We start from the raw sequence: 19,612 nt of genomic DNA on the forward strand, positions 1-19,612 counted from the left end.
AACCGCCGGCGGAAGGGCAGCCTGCTCGCCTGCCGCGGGATGCGGCGTTTCTCCCTCCGTCCCAGCAGCACCGTGTGTAACACATCTTTCCAAAAGCTGTGTTACAGCAACAACAGTCTCGGTACAAAGGCAGGAAACTCTGATTTTTCTCTTCTGGCTGCTTCTCCAAATGCTGGGCTGCAGTACCTCGGTCTGCTGGGGTGAGATCATGCCTCTGCTGCCTCCCACTTCTTCCCCCCCTCCTTTTTTTTCTTTTTGGATATGCCTGTTTTGATCTGTACGCTGTGGTAGAATAGGTAATGGGAGCTTCTTGCTGGTATCTGTGAATTTTGGATAGCAGAACTTCCATGATATTGCCTATAGTACAATATCACGTATTGTCGATACTTTATCAGAAATAAAGTACGGTGTGAGAAGTATTTCAGAATCGAGCTTGTTTTTGTGAACTGAAGTTTAAAAGAAATTAGAAAAGTTCGATTAACGAGTGAGGCAAACCTTGGTAATCCACACTTCCAGCGCCTTTCTGACTCTACCTTCGCAGTCCCACGCTGCGGCAGCTTCCTGCCAGGATAAGGTAAACTTCTCCGCGGAGGTCACGGATGTGTCTGTGAGCCCTTCCTTCGGGGTGACAAAAGGCATTCCTTCTAGCCCTCAACCCAGATCTTGAGTGCTCCATCCCCAGAGCACTCACTGCCCTCTGAGGAGCAGCGGGTGGGAGAAATGATTGGAGAAAATTCATCTGGGTCTCCTGCATGGCAGACACAGCATGACTGCTGAGAACTTTTTGCTGCCACGGTGACTTTCAGTGGTAACAATAATGACAACTTTTTCTAGAATTCTTGGGAGTCGATGTAGTAAACAAATGTTGTTTGGCAGGCTTTGTGCTGTGCTTGAACAGTCTCTACTCACTAGCTACCTGCTGTGTCATAAGTGGTGAAACTGGCATGTGAGTTTAACGCATCAATATGTTTGTTGATGCAAAAATTGAAAGGTGAGATGTCTCTGTGTAATACCTTAACTTCCTCCTTTCTCTAACGCATAGTGTGTTAAAGCTCATTCTGCTGTGAGCAGAACCTTGTAACAGTAGTTCAGGAGAGATTTGTTGCACTCAGTTTTGCTTTTCCTTCTGCTCATCTAGCATTTTGTCTTTGGTGACTGCAAAAGAGATCTGTGAAGCCCATTTCTTTTTTTTTTTTTTTTTTCCTTTCCCTTTTCAGTGGTTACTCAGAGAAAGGGGAAACAGGTAAGCAGCAGGAGGTGTTCTGGAACTCTTTGCCTCCTTCCGAAGGCCAAGCTGAATTGGTGTCTCAGCATGCAGCGTCTAGCGTGTCATGTGTAAAAGATCACTTCTGATTTAAGTCTGTCACAGCATTAAAAGAGAGTAATGCTTTTGGATGCGTTGCATTTTGTAGGATTTGTGAAACTAATTATGTGGTGTTATTCTCTTGAAGAAAAAAGGAATTATTACCTTTACTTTTCTTACGCTGATTAAGTAAGGACAGGCAGATGGGGATGACCGATGAGGCCATAATCTGTTATTGTAGAGTTGTATCCATTAGCATTTTCTCAGAAGTATAATTAAAAAGTATTAATTTAATTGGAATGTTGAGTGGCATAAAAGCATCAACGGGATTCATCACAGAAGCATGACTTAAATTGGAAACTAGTTAAAACGCAGAATTGGTCAAGGCAACATTTTCAGTCTTATTTAGCCTTGTGTGTGGCCATTCTAATTGTACATAATTTGATATGTAAATTCCTTGGGGATGGGAAATCCCATTCATCTTTGGTGTTCTTTGCAAGATGGATCTGTAAATAAGTCAGAATTGTAAGTAGAAAATACTTTACTGATTGTATGGGAGGTTATTTTTAATATAGTCAATCAAATAATCAAATGTACTCTCAGGCACTTTAATGTGAGATTTACTGGCTCCTTCATGTGGTATTAACTTAGGTGTTAACATTTCTCTTTCCAGCTTCTCTTTGCCGTATCAGTTTTGCACTGGGTTGAGATTGTGCACAACTTTAGATCAATGCATCTTTATCGTGATGTACCATCTACTAATCACAGCAAAGCACTTAAACTGCTACTGCCAGTTCTGTTAGTAATCTCATGCCCCTTCCTCCCCCCAAAATTTGAAGGCTAGGTTATTTTGAGCTGTTTGAATTTTCTGTCAACAAGTAATCCTCATTTTAACTGCATGAATTATCCACAGTCTCCTGGTACTAAAATGGAACTAAACTTTAGTTTGGCAGCTGAAAATGGCTGGCTTAGCTGTAACAGAGTTCTTAATTTTTTTTTTTTTTTTTTAAGTAGTACTACATACGAAGAGGGAAATGAGGGGAAGTTGAAAAGAAAATTTTTTTCGACACAGCTGATGAAGAGCTTACCACTTCACTTGTGAAATGGCATAGCTTGGTAAAATCAGTTAAATAACAGATAATTATAACTTTGTAATGTCAGTTGAATGGAATTTGTTGTACCTTAAAAAGAAAACTTCTGTCTTCTAGTTAAGATCTCAAACATTAGGAATTCAGACACTTTCCTCGTACTTACTCTTTTTCATAGCACTTCTTGCATAGCTGACATTGCTCTAACTTGCACAGAATTGGATTGATTTTGTGACTGTGTTCATTTTTGCATCATCAATTGCTGAAGCACAGCTTCTCATACGTATATAGTTAACTCTTTTGGAACTTTCTTGAAATACAAGATTAATAGTAGGACTGTTATCTCTTCGGTGTCTAACAGTTAACATACTTTAAAAGAAGAACTGTAGTACTTTGACATCAATTCTGAGAACACGTTAGTCTATAATAATATGGGTGATTTTGTATTTACTTCTTTGTGGCATGGGCAGGTTTTCAGAAGCTCTGTAGTCAAACTGGAGTTGTATCTACCTGGCATTTTTTAAAACAACTTTTTTCCTGTGCTGCTGTCCTATTTATGCAAAAACTCATTTTGGTGAAGACCAGAGAGAGGAGAGGTGTGGAGGGGGTGGAGTAGGGAATAAGTGCAGGGAATAAGTGCAGGGACGTTTGAAGAAAGAACTGTCTTCAAGAGGGGGCTGATACGGAGACCTTGGTTTAAGAAAGCAGAAGGAATGGTAGAGTTGGTTTTTTGGTGGTTTTTTTTTTTTTTTTACAAGGTTTGGTGGTTTTTTGTTTTTTTTTTTTACAAGGAACATGGGAGGGTAATACATTGGAAAGAGTGGTAGTAGCTGGTATGTGCAGAGCATCTTGCCTATGAAGCAGCCAAGTTTGCAGCCCTTTTGCATATTTTACTGTGCAGCAGATATAATTAAGTTGGCGTTTTTCCCTTTGGTTATTTGAATTTATTCTGATATAATCTGTTCTGCTTGTTCTTAAAACAAGGATGCTATTGCATCTTTTTTTTTTTTAATATTTCTAGTAAGGTGGAATTTTTTTTTGCCGAGAATGGCTGCTAATTTTGTTTGCATTCACGTGTGCATTTTAAATTAACAAAAGTTAGTACTTCTAAGACAAATGCTGGAGAAGGCACAGAATTTACATCTGTCTTTAAGGTTGAGTTCAGAATTGAGCTGAAAATACTTGAAGTAACGAGAGCTAGGTACAAAACGAATACCAGGCGTGCAACCTGCTGTCCAGGGGATGGGGGGACTGGAAGGATGGACCTGTGTCTGTTTTGGTAAGTGTAAGTAGGACTTCTTTCTGAAACTGTCAGTTGTGAGCAAGGAGGCTGCAGTCGTCTTTTTTTTTTCTTCCTTTTTCTTCTCCTTCCTCCCACCATACCAGAAGCCAATACATGGTGATGTATTATTTGGGTTACGTTTGCCATTATTTTTGTAAACAAATGTTAAGGTTTAAAAATCCTCCATGTGATTCTTTGACTTCGATTTGATTTAGCATCTAGTCTTGAGTAGCTGTTTTTAATGAAACAGAAAAAGTCCAAGTTACGGGGGAGTTTACAGACATTAAGAAACTTTTGTAAGTTATGTTGGTGTTCTGCTATCTTCTAGATATTCAGGAGTTAGCTTTCCTGAGCTAAAGAAAATTGTCAGAACCATGGTTTACCTGACTATGGAAAGAAAAATAAACTTGAGTGGTCTGTTTTGGTAGATTAGAACTATTATGATCAAGTAATCTTATAGTAGCTTTGAAGTTGCATGCACTTCTGTAGATCCATTCATTTGAAAACCATGCGTCAGTTGATTATCTGGGAAGAAAAATGACTCATAAATTTCATAAATGTGCATAATTCTAGCAAAAAATAGGAAATTTGCTTTGTGAAGATGATTGTCAGTTGAGAGAATCCTGTTTCTTGTGGCTGTGAAGACTAAGTGCATTGTGTAAGTGTTGACTTGTACTTCTTTCAGGCTAATGGGCTTGAAAGTATTTCTTCTGTCTCCATTCATCTTCCCAGTATCTAAGCAGGGATTCAGTAGAGACAGCTGGCTTATTTATTAGTTGCTGCTATCTGAATACTCCCCTAAACCAGCTTCAATCTACAGGTCTGAGTCTTGAGTCTTTTGCAGTTTCAAGAAGTGTTGAGTATATACTTGTTTTCATGCTAGGCCTTTTCTTTTTTTCTCTTTTTTTTTTAGTTCACACTACCATGGTAAGTCAGGAGTACTTTGTACTTGGTGTCTTAACAATGTCTGATTGTCACTTATGCCTTGTATCGGATGGGCCTGTGGGTTTAGGTTTTGGATACAAAGGCTTCCTCTTACTGTGTGCTTGTTGAGAAGCTAATTTTTATCTTGCTGAAGGGTTGGGATGGTCTGCTGGACTATTTACATTTTTTTGACCTCCACATTACTGTTTAGCTTGGCAGGGATAAAAATAATTGTCATCTTACGGCTTTTAAATAGTTTTTTTAAAGAAGGTTGTTCAGTGTTGTCTCTAGCAGAAAGTTATTCCCACCCCCCAAAAGCAGAAAGTTTACTGTTTTAGAGCTGTTACTCTGAAACTTTCTAGCACCTCAGCGTACCTTGGAGTGATTAACTTGGAGTTGTTGGATATGTATTATGAGCAAAATACAGATTACTAATCGTAAGGTTAAAAAGAATAAGTGATTTAAAAAACCCAAACCTGCTATCACTCCTTCTCTAGAAGGAGTTTGAATTTCTTTTCCCTGTGATATTTGATACTAGTTCTTTGCGCTATGTTAAGCAGCGACATACACAGTAGTGGTTTTTGTGTGCTGTGGTAATAGCATTTTGGCTTATCTCTCTCTTCTCCCCCCCCCCCCACTTTCCCTTTTTTTTTTTTTTGATACTTTGCTGTCTAGCCAGTATCTTGAGAAGAGCTGGATAAAATGGGTGTAGCTTGTATGGCTTACTTGAACTAGAACTAGTCTTAAATATAGCCCAATTGCAAATGTGTATACCAAAGACGGTCCTTAACTGTATCTGAAAGTGGCTTGCTGTTATTTAGGAAGCAGCTACACAATAGTTGATGTTGAGTGTGTGTTTCCTTGTTTCATTTGGAGGCAGGTGGTTTTTCTCCACCAAGTGGTGACTATGTGTGCAAGTAGCCATGATCTAATTTATGGTCAGCCAGTATTGAGGAGGTCCAGAGGATAATTACTAGAACTGAATGTCAAATGTACAAGTCTTAATATAATGTTCCTTGGTTGTTGGACAGGTTTAAGTGTTTTTAAGTTTTGATGTCTGACTCCACAGTGTGTTTTTATTCAGAGCATGACATCTGGTTTTCCTCATCTTGTGTGAGGATGGCTGAGATCTAAACAAAAATGAGTCTCGTGTTTTAGGCATATAGTCTAAACACAGATAAACTGTATTTTTGTGTTTGACCTCACTGTTTAAAAAGAATCCTCTTGTTCAACTTCTGTACTTTACCCAATGCAAATGTCTTAAAAATGAAGTTTTAACAATTTTGTTGTGTTTTATTATGTATGTCTGTTACTGTATTGTACATCTTATCTTGAGTCAGTATTCATCTGTTGCTGACGGTTCATGATGATCAGATTCATTAAATGTCGCTGGCTGTATTTATGCAAATATTCTATCATAGCTCATTATTTTGAGTCACTTCGCTTGGTTTTTGATTAGTATTGTGTGGGAGATGCTGTGTATTATGCAACTGTTGATCTGCTTACTCTCATTTTCCCAAATGGTATTGGTTTCTAAGTAAGCAGTCGTATTTAGTCCATCCTAATGTGTAGTAACATCTCATCTAAATAGTTGTTCACTTTTAATTGAGTTTAAAACAAAACCAAAAAAACCCCTGAAAAATGTAACTCTCTTCTGAAATAAGAAAGAGGACTGAACTGCAAGCCGCTGCTATTGTTTTTTATAGGTTGTTTTCAGCAGTTAAGGTTTTCCTAGCTTTTAGTCACAAATTTAATAGGGCTATGTGTAGTTTGACCCATTTGAGATGAGTAACAAATAAATTGGAAACTTCTATTTTGCAAGTTACGCAGCAGGATTAACTGTAGCGGTTAAGAGCACAAAAATGCTTCAAGGGATAAACATTAAAATAAAAAAAGCAGAAAGAGTGAATGTTTAGTATTGTCAAATACCTCTTAATTCTGTGATGAGTTTTCAGCTTTTGCGGAAGTCTGTTTATAGTTAGGTCTACATCCTAATCTAAAGTTCATTGTCAATTCTTGTATTTCAGACATCTCCTAAGATCTGTAACCTGGCGAATGTTTGACTTCTTACTGCATAGAACATTTGCAAAATTAGGCATCCTCTTTGAATGTTTAGTATTGTCAAATACCTCTTAATTCTGTGATGAGTTTTCAGCTTTTGCGGAAGTCTGTTTATAGTTAGGTCTACATCCTAATCTAAAGTTCATTGTCAATTCTTGTATTTCAGACATCTCCTAAGATCTGTAACCTGGCGAATGTTTGACTTCTTACTGCATAGAACATTTGCAAAATTAGGCATCCTCTTGCATTAAAACTGCATATAAATTCTCTTGCTTATGAAAAGTCAGGCTTTAAGGTTTATTTGAAATGATAGCAGTTGGATTGGAAGTGTGAATAGAATATTGAAAAGAAAGCTGAAGCAAAATCAGAGTAATCTTTCTGAATACCATAAATACCTAATAAAGTAGACTTAAGATGCTTTGAAATGAGATGCGAATCCAGAAATCAAAATGAAAGCAATTTCTTATTCATTGTATGTAAATGAAGCCCGTCAGAATTCACCCAGTGAATGGGCTTCTAAATGTTTTCAGAAGTTACTACCTACTTTCTTCGAGGTTTTTTTGGTTAAGAGAACTGCATTTCTTGCAGCAAGTTTCTTTGTGAAAGATCAAGTCTTCTGGATTTTAACTAATTGCCCGCTTAGTAGCTGAAAAGTTGTACGTAATGAACGAGGTCATACCTAAAAATCTGCGGTACAGAGTATTTGTTGACAGCCTAGACTATCAAAACTGAAGAAAAATGTTAAAACTCATTTAACATACTAGATTGTAAATAGTTACTCAGTTATAATGAAAATATTTTCAATTTTTCTTTTCTCATGCGCCATTAATGTTGTAGTTTGTAGATTGTGTTGTGATTTACATAGCAATGATTTGGTCTTTAATAGAACTGAGATTTGTGCCAGTCTTAACTTGATGATGCCTCTCTTAAGACAGCAACATTCTTCCTGTTGTCCATGTTACTGGGAGCAAAGGAACAGCTCTACTACTCAGAAGAGCAGAGGTGATCCTGGCATGTTTTGAGAGCAGTGCTCTTACTGGGATGAGAATGAGGAGGATAACGTAGTTTGACAAAAGCCTCTGTCTTCCAACATAGTTCTTGCTTTGTATCTGTATTTTATAAGAAAGGGGTTTCTGCGTTCTGTAATGATAGCTGAAGTCTGAGACCAGTTCCTACTGTCTGTACTACAAATAGCCAGCTTTTGTTCTTTAAAGAAATAAAAATTCTGTAAGCAAAAAAACCCACCTCATAGAGCAGCTTGCAGACAACGATTTCAATGCTCTTTTCCTGAGATGACAGAGTATTTTCTCCTTTTCGCTGATCTGTTTGGGACAGTATCCTTTAATTTTTAAAGAACTGTCCTAATAACCAAAGCAAACTATGCTTACTTGTTAAATTCCTTGCTTCAGTGTATTCAGGCTAATACAGAAAATGCTTCTACATTGGTGACTTTGCAGTAATCTTTCTGTTCTTTATTGTAGTACCTAGCTATTGCCCTTACTGCAAAGCTTCCAGATTCAGTGCTGATCTGGTTTGGTTGTCCCATTGACAAGGTCAATGATCTTAATTTTTTTTTAAACTAATTTGCAGAGACGACAATGGAACTTATTGTTAGTTCCCTTCAGACTGTAGAAGCCTAGGTTCAAGTTTTATGCTTTTAATATACTGATCTGTTGAGGCTTATGCTGAATTCTTGAGAAAGCAGTCATGCAAGAATAGCAAATAGTTGAAGGTGGAGTAAGTTTAGTAAGTTAAGAGAAGAAATTGTCAGTAAAATTCCACCTTAGAAAATTAGGCAAGGCAAATTTCATGTGAAAATCAATTCTTAACACTTGGCAATAAATTTCAAATAGGTTATTTAAAAATGTAAGTTGTTTTTGTTGAAGTGTATTGACAGTGTGATACTTCACGAGGATTCTTGGCCCCAGATAACAAAAGTGAATTTGAGCCAGTTAAATAGCAATGTCTTCTATGTAAGAAGTCATTGAGGAGGTTTTCAGAGAGTTTACAAGTTTGAAAGAAACAAATTGGCCATTTTGGTTTAAGCTTGTGTACAGCTCTGTTATCTTCTAGACCTTCCTACTGGCTGTATTTAAATATTGGCAAAATTTTTGTTTGATCCGAGTCCCTTGGTACAGCTTATATGAGCTTTAAAAAGATACCGTGGTTAGCGTCAGCAACAGAGTGGCAATGTTTATAAACGTATTTGTTTGGAAACAGTGAAATCAAACCATTGCTTTGTTTACTATTGTGAACAGTTGACTCAAATTCATCTTATGTATCTTTTAAAAATGTTCTGCAGTTTTACAGAACAAAACCAGCTACACCTATCTGAATTCAGAGTAGTGCATATTTTATCATGACCACTTAAGGTGATAGTCCAGGTGCGTGATTTTTAACAGGTCTTCCTTTTACAGCTTTAATTGGAAAACTTATTTGTATATAAATGAACTTCAGTTTTGTAAGAAATATGCTAATTTATTATGGGTAATTGGAAGAGAACTTGAGGTGGTGACGTACAAGGGGGAACGCTTCTGAAAATGTGTCAAATTATGCGGGGTTAATCATAGGCAATTTTTCTTAAAAAGCAGTTTGTCCATTGTGTGTATATATAAACTTCACAGCAACATTATCCAGCTGTTAGTGAGCAATTACAGCTGTCAGATTGAGACCCTTTCTTGGTAGATGTACATTTAAATACACTATGTCTCATAATACATAAAGAATACAGTCAGTGAAAGTGCTGCTGTTTGATCTTTTGCTTTGACTCGCAGTCCTGTTCCTCTCCGCTCCTTTTTGTGGTTAGATGTGTGAAAGGTGTTACTTCTACACTCATAAACTGTTGAGTTATAGATTCTGCGTTTGCTTATAGAGACCTCTCTTTCTTTCAGAACAAGATGCTTCTGCTTATTTTGTTGCTCCGAAAAGTTGCTTCAGTGTTTTAAAATAAATAAACCAGCCTGCCTTTCTTTTTTGGAGCAGCCTAAGAGAGGCGGCGGGGAGGGAGGGGGGAGCTCTTTTGCCTTGCAAGTCTTGCTGAAAGCTCAAGTTGATACCTAAGCTCCCTTTTCCCTGTAAATACAGAAGCAGTTAGCTTTGTTCGAAAATCCGTACACATGAGCAAAACAAGGTAAGGTGGTAACACTGATTTGATCAGTATAATTACATAAGGTTTCTGCCAGCACAGATGCCAGCACCATCCCAGCAAAAGATCTGTAGTGTAGACTGGTCTAAATCAGAGTCTGGCCTGTTCACGGGGAAGGGCTTGATTGTTTAATGAAATGGAGCTCTGTATTGTTCCTTGTTTGAGCCAAAGGAAAAATAACTTCTGGACACAGTGAATGATTAAATTGAGGGGACTATAATATATCCTGTCATAAAAATGTCATTTGAGGACTTCATTGTTTCTTCCCAATTTCTGTGTGGCATTTTGTGTTTTCCCATGCACCTAAAAAGAAGAATATTCTTAAAAGTTGAAACAAAGCAAAAGAAAAATTTGTGACTGTTGTAGGTGACCTTTTCTGACTGACTTTATTTAGTAAAAAGGTAGTCTGATAATGTTTTGATTTTTCTTTGTTACTTGATTTATCAGAATTTAATATATTCCCCTTTAGTGTACTGAGTTACTCTACCAGTCTGTCCAGAAGGTGTTAGCACACTGTGTAAACTGATCAATTGGAACTTGCTTGGAGTTTTGTGGGTTTTAATTTCTTGTCTGCTCATGCTTTTTGGACATAAAGGCATGCACCTGCACTTCACAGTTACTGTTTTGCTATTTCTCTGTGAGGGAGGTACTACATGATGCAACTTCTCCTCTGTGAAGAATCTAAAATAACAAGTTAACTTGAAGACAGAGTGGCAAAGAAGTAATTCTGGAAAAAAGTAACAAGCTTCAAACTGCTCAGTGGCTGGATGATGATCCTGTATCACCAGTAAATCAGATGGTTCTGGTGTCCCTGGGGTGGGGTGCAGCTGGGGGTCAGACCAAGACCTAAAAGTAAAAAAAACTTGATACATGAAAGTGCTAAATTTCCTCATCTAGCTGTGCCGTAGTGGGTGTTGGCAGAGCTATCAAAGAAGAGAAATTGCATTGCTCCATAGAGCCTTTTTATATTCTTTACTTCATAATAACCTGAGGCCTCGTGTTCAGAGGTAGTGAGCTCATATCTCAGAGGCTTTCGAAGCTGCAGATACTCAGCCTCTCTAAGAATTATGTCTGAAAGCATCTAGCTTTTTAAGGGGCGCAGAGAATAATTGCAACTAAAAACCTAATCTCATGATACAGATGGAAGCTTTTCTGTAACGTGGTATGTGCTGTTGCGTTTCATAAATAGTGTCTCAGTATTTGTTTAGATTGTTTTTGCAACCAGCTGCTTTTCAACTTGAGCAGCGCAGCAATCTCCTTTCCTAGTCTTAATGTCAGTAAAACAGATGATGCTTTGTTTTCTTGCCCCATCCTAAATGTGGGTTGGGATTTGTTTGCAATGGGAACTACTGGGTTTAAGGTTTTACAACGTGGGGCAGGTAAGAGACCATTTACAGTTACAGATCCCCCTCGGGCTTTATCACACATTGTATGCTGATCTAGCTTTTGATTGAAAGCATTACCTACTGAAAACATACCAACTTCTGCTCAGGTAGAAATTATTCTCAAGTTTGTATTGGGTGTTGAAGTATCAGGACAGCCACTTTCTGGTTGTCCTTCGTGGCACAAGTGAAACAGCTCATGGTGGTTCTGTTGGTGGCAGTTGGCAGGTGCACAGATGGTGCGCTGCTTCCTTCTCTTTTCTGAAAACCATGTTCAACTGTCTTAAGTTCCTAACTAGGAAATGTTAATATCTCAGAAAACTCTCTACTGTTTATAGAGAGAATAAGCTTATTAAGAAATGTTAAAGTAATTAAAAAACTTATTTTGGGAATTGGGGGGAAAAAAGCCTTGACCAAATGGAATAGATAAATCTAGCATATAGTGTACTCATATAGGAGGTATTTTGGCAAAGCTTTAGTTTGTTTATGGAGTAGAGAAGCTGTTTTTCCTCCAAGTTTCTGAAAATTTGTCTTTATGAAGTCACCTTTAGTAAAAGGTATACTGAGTACTGTGTTCAGCTCTGGGGCCCCCAACATAAGAAGACCTGTTGGAGTGAGTCCAGAGGAGGGCCATGGAGATGGTCAGAGGACTGGAGCACCTCTCCTATGAAGACAGGCTGAGAGAGTTGGCATTGTTTACCCTGGAGAAGAGAAGGCTCCGGAGAGACCTTATTGCAGCCTTCCAGTGCCTGAAGGGGGCCTACAAGAAAGCTGGAGAGGGACTTTTTACAAGGGCATGTAGTGATATGACAAGGGGTAATGGCTTTAAACCGAAAGAGGGTAGATTTAGATTAGATATAAAGAAGAAATTCTTCACTATGAGGGTGGTGAGGCACTGGAACAGGTTGCCCAGAGAAGTTGTGGATGCCCCATCCCTGGAAGTGTTCAAGGCCAGGTTGGATGGGGCTTTGAGCAACCTGATTCTCATATATATATATATATATGTATTTTTTACTTATTTTATTACAGATATGGGGACCCTAGTATGATCTCGCTCTTTTTTTCCATTATGCATGGACATGGACTTTTATGAGCGAACGGTGGAGGGGAGACAGTAGGAAGTCTGATTGCCTTCTCAGCACATTCCGTAGTCTGACACAGTTTTATAACGTATAAGTGGGAGTGAAGTGCTCTGCAGGCTGTTCAAACAAGTAATATTAGAACCTGAGCTTTACGAGAAAGCTTCGTGTTCCTGATTGCTCATCTGCTTTCATGCACCATAAGTATGGATCACTGCTGAAAAGGATAGTCCTGCCCTTTCCTCTGTCTTGGGCTATACGATAGCCCCTCATTCATGCAGCCACCTGATCTGGTGAATAGATCAGAGTCGAGCTGTTGGAAAAAACCTATGTTGCCTGCTGGAATCCACAGAAGGGAGATAGTAACAATAAGGGTGACAAATTTAAGTGGACATTTAGCTATGCCTTGGTGGAGCAAGGTGTGTGTGAAGGTATTTCAGTGAAGAATGTACTAAGTCATAAAACATTTCCTAATTGGAGAACAGGCATAAACTAATTTTTAGTTCGATGCGTCTAGTTTTGAATTTAATCCTGTTTAACTTCTCTTTTGAGTTTTTGTTTACTAGACTCTGGGTGTTTTTGCTAGCCAAGAGAGTTGCAATATGATGAATGAGAATTGTCAGTCAATTGGTATGACAAATTTGTATTTTAAACAGTTTTGCATGCTTAAAAATAGCACATAATGAGTCTTACATGTTGGGTAACGATTCTGTGGTTAAGGGAGGAAATAGACTGTATAAACTTTTCTGTTCTTTATCTACCTGCCTCACCCTTTCCCTCTATTATGCCCTCTACACAAACTGGAGGGGATCAAAGCTTTTTTTTTCCTTCCCCATCCTGTTTCAGATTCCAATAAGAGTGTTTATAGATGTTTTGGTGTGAATTTGACATTGCTTGGATCTAGTTCTTTTACTTCAGCAGATTGATCACTTGTGTGGCGACTGGTTCTTTATAAATACTGGTTTGTTTTAACCACTTTATATGTTAGTCTCAGCAGGTCATGACTGAGTTTAAACAAGTAAATTGGGATCAGAATAGGTGTGGCATTTAATAATTAACTTTCTGGTTACTCAGGTCCAGTAGGAAACCTATAATGAGTCTGTTTTCATTTTGTTTACAGGAATAGTTATCTGCTTAGTCTCATCCTTCATATTTGGCAATCTGAGGAAAAGGTCTGAGCCAGCATGAAGACAGAATCCCCTCTTCATTAGAGAAAAAGTGAGTTGGAATTGGATTGAAAGCTGGATTTGTAGAATGAAAATACGATGTTAGCGTGTCAACACACACAGCTTGTGCTTGCTTTCAAGTGGTATTTTAACTTCGTAATACTGCTGTTATGAGTGATGTCCAATCAAGGCCTAGTCTTGGTTGAGCACATGTATAAAATTTTAAAATGTATGTATTTTATGTAAGCTCCTACACGTACTTTTCCCAAAGAACTGCTTACTCATTGTATAACTGCCCACCTGATACACTCCTTCCTTCCAAATCCTGTGAGGTCTTGCAACAAATCTCACAGGATCTAGACTTTGTGTTTCTTTTCTTGTACTGCTGCAGTCATACTGAGTTTTATTTCAATAATTTAATATTTGTCACTTGTTTCTGTAGCTGTATTGGTCTCTTCCCCAGTATTCTCAGTGCTTAATGTGTATCTGTTTTCTGAATTTGTTTTGGAAGCCTCTGTTCAAATTTAAGAAATTCTGGAAATGCAGGACTGAGTTTTCATTTCTGCCGTAGGAAATCCTGAATTCTGCATTTAAAATGCAGTTAGCTCAAGTCTTACCCTTTTCGTAGTGGTTTTTCTCCCCCTAAATGTTCTAATAGTATCAAGGAAAAAAGATTGCCTGTTTGCTCAGCCTGATTTTTGTATTTGATGCAGTACACATCAACTGGGTTAAACCTCATTTACTTTTTTTTTTTTTGAAACAGAGCTCCTATGCAACCGTTGTGTACTAATGATGTATTCTGATTACTTAGCTTTCTGCCTGACGCAGTTCATTTCAAGAAGTGCACGATGACAGAGCGTGGAATTAAATGGGCTTGTGAGTATTGTACATATGAAAATTGGCCATCTGCAATCAAATGTACCATGTGTCGTGCTCAGAGACCTAGTGGAACAATTATCACAGAAGATCCATTTAAAAGTGGTTCAAGTGATATTGGTAGAGACTGGGATCCTACGAGCACTGAAGGAGGGAGTAGTCCTTTGATATGTCCAGATTCTAGTGCAAGACCAAGGGTTAAATCATCTTACAGTATGGAAAGTGCAAATAAATGGTCGTGCCACATGTGCACATACTTGAACTGGCCAAGAGCGATAAGGTGTACTCAGTGCTTGTCTCAACGTAGGACCAGGAGTCCCACAGAGTCTCCTCAGTCTTCAGGTTCTGGTTCAAGACCAGTCCCTTTTTCTGTTGATCCATGTGAGGAATATAATGACAGAAATAAACTAAACACAAGGGCTCAGCACTGGACTTGTTCTGTTTGTACATACGAAAACTGGGCGAAGGCCAGGAAATGCGTTGTATGTGATCATCCCAGACCTAACAACATAGAAGCAATAGAACTGGCAGACACAGAAGAGGCTTCTTCAATCATAAATGAGCAAGACAGAGCTCGATGGAGAGGAAGCTGTAGTAGTGGTAATAGCCAAAGAAGATCTCCACCTACAACCAAACGTGAATCTGATGTGAAAATGGACTTCCAAAGAATTGAATTGGCTGGAGCTGTGGGCAGTAAGGAAGAACTTGAAGTTGACTTCAAAAAACTAAAGCAAATAAAAAATAGAATGAAAAAGACCGACTGGCTGTTTCTAAATGCTTGTGTTGGTAAGTTGTTTGCTGCTACCTTATACTGTTATGCCCGTGGTTAGGTGTTTTGGGAGAATGAAGAGTTAAAACATAAACTTGACATTTGATTTCGAAGCAGCTTTTTTTTAATCCCTGCATTTTAATTTTAAAAAGTAAACCAAACGTAGATGTTCCTGAAATAGCACCTGCTAACAGAGAGTACAGATTCATCCACAATCTGAACAGGGTTAGACATGTTTCCCAACTATGCTTGGACTTGTTTGACCTTTTGTAGAAATGGATATCCTTGTAACCAAATCCTGTTGTTCGTTGTAGTTGTTGAAAAGTGGAAAAATTACAAAACCAGTCTACAGAACAATGTAATGCATATAGTACTGTAAAAAATGCCATTACTGGATAATTAAAATTACTCTTCTTTTTGCTATGGCAAGATATGCTAGTAGAATCACAGCTGCAGCTTGGGAGTATTTGTAAACAGTGTGGAGCTTGCAACAGTACAAGATGCTCTGTCAGATGTTAAAAATAACACCAAAATATGTAGCTCCAAGAAACTGCATGTGTAATACTGACCTTGAAAGTAATAATGTTGTATTAATACAGATACTGTGTTGTAAATGTTTACAGGCTTTCTGAAAGTATTTTTGTAGTCAACTGCTTCAAAAAATTCAAATACCAATTTTGTTTTGTATTTTAGTGCTTTCCTAAGGAAATTCTGGATAATTCTCCCAATGCTGTTAAAGAACAGAGGCATGTGAGAGCAGGGTTTTCTTCAGTTATTGACCTTGTGAGTTAACTTTTGTGCTGTAACTTCCCAGAAGCAGATATCTTGTGCCCTAGCATACAAGCAGGTTAAACACTTGAAATACGCAACTATTTTTAGAGTAAAACACTTCATTTGAAACTCTAGCACTACTAGTATGTCTCATACTATTCCTTAATGTTTCATGAAGTCACTTCATGCTTATAATCAGAAAAACTAATTTGTCGAGCTGCTTTATTTAATATATTTGACCAGGTGTAAATGTTCTTATGGGTATCATGAGTTTGGTTTCTCTGAGCTAATAAATATTCCAGTTTATTTTAGCTGGACAAGCACATTTCCTTTTGAGAATAGTTAGATGCCTCAATACTTCCTGATACCTTCAGCTCCTTACATGCTAGCAGGTGCACAGCGCTTTTTCCTTCTGAAATAAAGCAATTGAAATTCTGGATGGTATTTTGTAAGCTATTGAATACCCAAGATCAATTGTTGGAGGTTGTTCCTGTGCCTTATAAGCGTCTAGCTTGCATTCTGATAGCAGTTGTATTAAATATTAGGGCTTTTTCACCTCTGCTTTTTGAAAAGTGAATTTTTTTTACTATTCCAGTGTTACTTAAAATATTTCACACTTTCAGATTTAATCTGTGTGGGAATGGTTCTGTTTATATTTTAAGAATGTGAGTTTTGCAAGTATTTAATGTTGCTTGTGACTATACAATTGCACATGACTCAAAAATATGTTCATAGAAATTTTGTAAGGCAATAATGATTTGGTTCTTTTCAAATGAAAATAGTATGAAGGTATCTTGAAGGGATCTTGATGAGAAAGCCAGAATGCAAATGGAGTTGTATGCTGATTTTTACTAGTGTTCTGCTGAAAGATTTCATGGATTCCTTTCTGTAACTTAAAAACTTACTATACTTTAACTTTTTAACTGAGGGGAAAAAAACAGCAACCAAAGTTGTTAATTGTCAGTCCTTCATTTCAGAATTGCATTTTGCATCTCACAGATGTCATATTTTTCCAAATACTCCTTGTAGTAGGAGTAACCTTGGGAAGATTGATGAAAGCTTCATAGATTCTTTTGTGATTGTCTCTGGACGTTTTGCAGAGCCTATCTATATTGGAAAGGTATACCAGTTTAACCGGTAATTTTAAAAGCTATAAGCCACATTTGTGCTGGTTATTTTGTTGTCTTAGTGTGACATACTTAAAACAATTTAACTGTCAATGGAACAATTTTGCCTGAAGCATATGTTCTTATTGAAATTAACTGAGTTATTGTGACTTCGTGAGTTACTGTTTGTTAGCCAGCTGGAGCTCTTGTGAACTTTTAGCTGAGCTGAATGCTTGTCAATCCTTAGCCAAACACAATTATAAAATGGGACAAGTTCATGTTAAATGTCAAGAAAGTTTGTGAAAATTGATGGAGTAAGAGTTGGTATGTAGTCTGTTACCATAGTCTGGCTGATAAGTGGTGGCTTGTTAGGCTTCGGTAACTTCAGACTGCACACCTCCGAGTTTAAGCTCAATCAGTTGTGGAGGGTCCATTTGCTTTGAGTCTGTCTTATGTGGGAGAGATGTATCAGTTTAAAGTTTTTGGATGTACAAAGTGTAGCTTTCCCTGAAGTTAAGGATTAGAGGAGTAGGAGTAATTCTTGGCAGACTTGGTTATTTTCTTTTCTCTTAGAAGATACTATCTTTCATCTTCGCATCTCAACTCTAGTTAAAATTCTTTTTACTAGATCTTAAATTTAATGTCGTTTCATTAAAAACATGTATCAGACTGCTTTTTTTCCACATTTGTTCTTTTTAGCTGAAGCATGAAGATAGAGGGTATCTTGTGTGAATTTAGAAAAGTACCTGTGTGTGCGTTTGTGTGGTTTTTTGTTTTGTTGGAGACATACATTAATGTTTGTGTGGTTTTTTTGTTTTGTTGGAGACATACATTAATGCTTTACCCACCTCAGTAAATAAATATGCCATCAAGGCTTCTATTCCTTGCAAATGTAGGCTGTACAAAATGTGATGAGTGCGACTCTTGCATTTCAGCATGAATAGTTTCCTTAATGGAGGGTATTCTTTCTGAATCAGGAGGATTAGTGGCATTCCCCCTTTCAAACTGCAAATGAATGTACTTGAATGTTATTTTTGTTATTGACTTGTTTTTTGCAGCAGTGGATGTATCTGTCAAATGATTCTTTCTCAAAAGGATGAGATTATAGAACTGATTCATTTGGTCAAAATTTATTAAAATCAAAGCAGAACATCTAGTAATTATGGCTGTTGAATAACATCACTTGCTACAAATGCCAGTTTGAGTTACAATGAGAAATTACAAATGGCTTCTGCAAGGACACCAATGCTTTCTACTGTACTGGCCTAGTAAAAGGTTAATGTGAAGTCCAAGATGACTCTCAGTTCTTGGGGGGAGGAAGCTAATGTATATTTAAAACTAAGCTCTTTTATATAACTCATGGTAACTATGCTAAAGAGACTGTAAGAGAGGTTTGGTGGCCTGTGGGGCTTAGGGAATCTGATGCGTAAGCAGAGTGGTACTGCCATGGCGCCTGGTGAGGCTGGCTAGAGCTGGCTGTGGATTTAAGTAGTACAAATGGATGAAGATGGTCATGACTATAAAACTTTTCTAGTATTCAGAGTTTGCTTAGGGCTTACACTTCAGCACTTGCTGAAGCTTCCCCTCTCCTAGCACTTCAGGTTTTACAGTGGTGCTAGCGGAGTGTGGTTGCTGCAGGACACTGCTGGGGATTCTTGGGTTGTGTCTTTAACTCCTGAGCTTGAACTGTAGCCCACAGATTAAAAGTAAACTGCATTTCTTCTCCTTTTCATTTCTCTTCCAATCCTGCTTATTAACTGCTGCAAGAGAGTTTGCTCTTCTCTTTCAGTTCAGGTCAGTAAGGTAGCTACTACCATCATGGGCCAGACTTCCCCTGCTGGGGATGGTGGCTCCAAAACCAAGTAGACATGCATTTGTCTTAGCTGTGTGAAACAAACAACTAGGAGTGTGTTTCTTAAATCCAAAATATTTAGAGCAATCTGCAATGAATCTTGTTTTGCAGTACATCCTTAAAAGGACTGTTGGTTCATTCCTAGTATTCCTGCACATGTGTCTGCTTAGTTTTTCCTTTGTCGACTACTTTATCTCTCTTACAGGTTTTTTTTTTTTTCCCCCTCTGTCCTTTTCTCCTTTCAGTTTTCTGAAATAGCGCCAAATGTGTTACCCAAACATTCACAAACCCTGTGGGAAAGGAGAGTCGCTCAGTCCAGATTTAGGTATGAAGTTGGCTGGGCAGTGTCCCAGACTGCTCTGCAGCTACAGGAGAGATGGAGGCCGCCTCCTGATCTGTTTTGCAGAGCATGTGGCTCTTCACTGGCAATAAAGCAGTCTGAAGGGACTGACATACCAAGGTGCTTTCAGCTGGCACTGCCACCCAAAGTAGTCCTCCTAGCTGCTTATTTCTGTCCTCCTCCTGGCATGTTTGCATGCCAAGGTACAATGAAGTGCGTCTGGAAACAAATCTTGCTAGAAATGAAGTTTGATCAGCTTGATTAGGGGATATTTTTGTGGGAGGTGTGGTGGTTGCTTTGTTTGTTTTGCTCTTTTAGTAAACCCAGACTGGTTTCCTCATCACATCCATGGTACAGCTAAACCTTGCTGGGGTTGTTTATGCTGTAGTAAGGGAGTGGGAAGTGTATGGGTGGGAACAAGCTGCTGGAGGCGGGGAAGGGTCATGCACTGTTCCTTGCTGGTGTCAG

The 19,612-nt window shown here is 38.2% G+C and overlaps 1 protein-coding gene across 2 annotated transcripts in view; it reads left to right on the forward strand.

The window, feature by feature from the left end:
- The first annotated feature begins 294 nt into the window (after positions 1-294).
- Positions 295-19,612, forward strand: part of ZRANB1 (zinc finger RANBP2-type containing 1) — a 46,758-nt gene continuing 27,440 nt past the window's right edge. The window contains exons 1-3 of one of the 2 annotated variants that reach the window (XM_009277950.2): positions 295-574; positions 13,385-13,482; positions 14,194-15,092. In XM_009277950.2, the coding sequence (XP_009276225.1) occupies positions 14,279-15,092 (814 nt within the window). In that variant the 5' untranslated portion in view covers positions 295-574; positions 13,385-13,482; positions 14,194-14,278. The remainder of the gene's footprint in view (positions 575-13,384; positions 13,483-14,193; positions 15,093-19,612) is intronic. The other variant, XM_009277949.2, reaches the window with a different exon arrangement.

The sequence above is a fragment of the Aptenodytes forsteri genome, unplaced genomic scaffold (assembly GCF_000699145.1).
Source record: "Aptenodytes forsteri isolate BGI_AS27 unplaced genomic scaffold, ASM69914v1 Scaffold15, whole genome shotgun sequence".
Lineage (NCBI taxonomy): Eukaryota > Metazoa > Chordata > Aves > Sphenisciformes > Spheniscidae > Aptenodytes > Aptenodytes forsteri.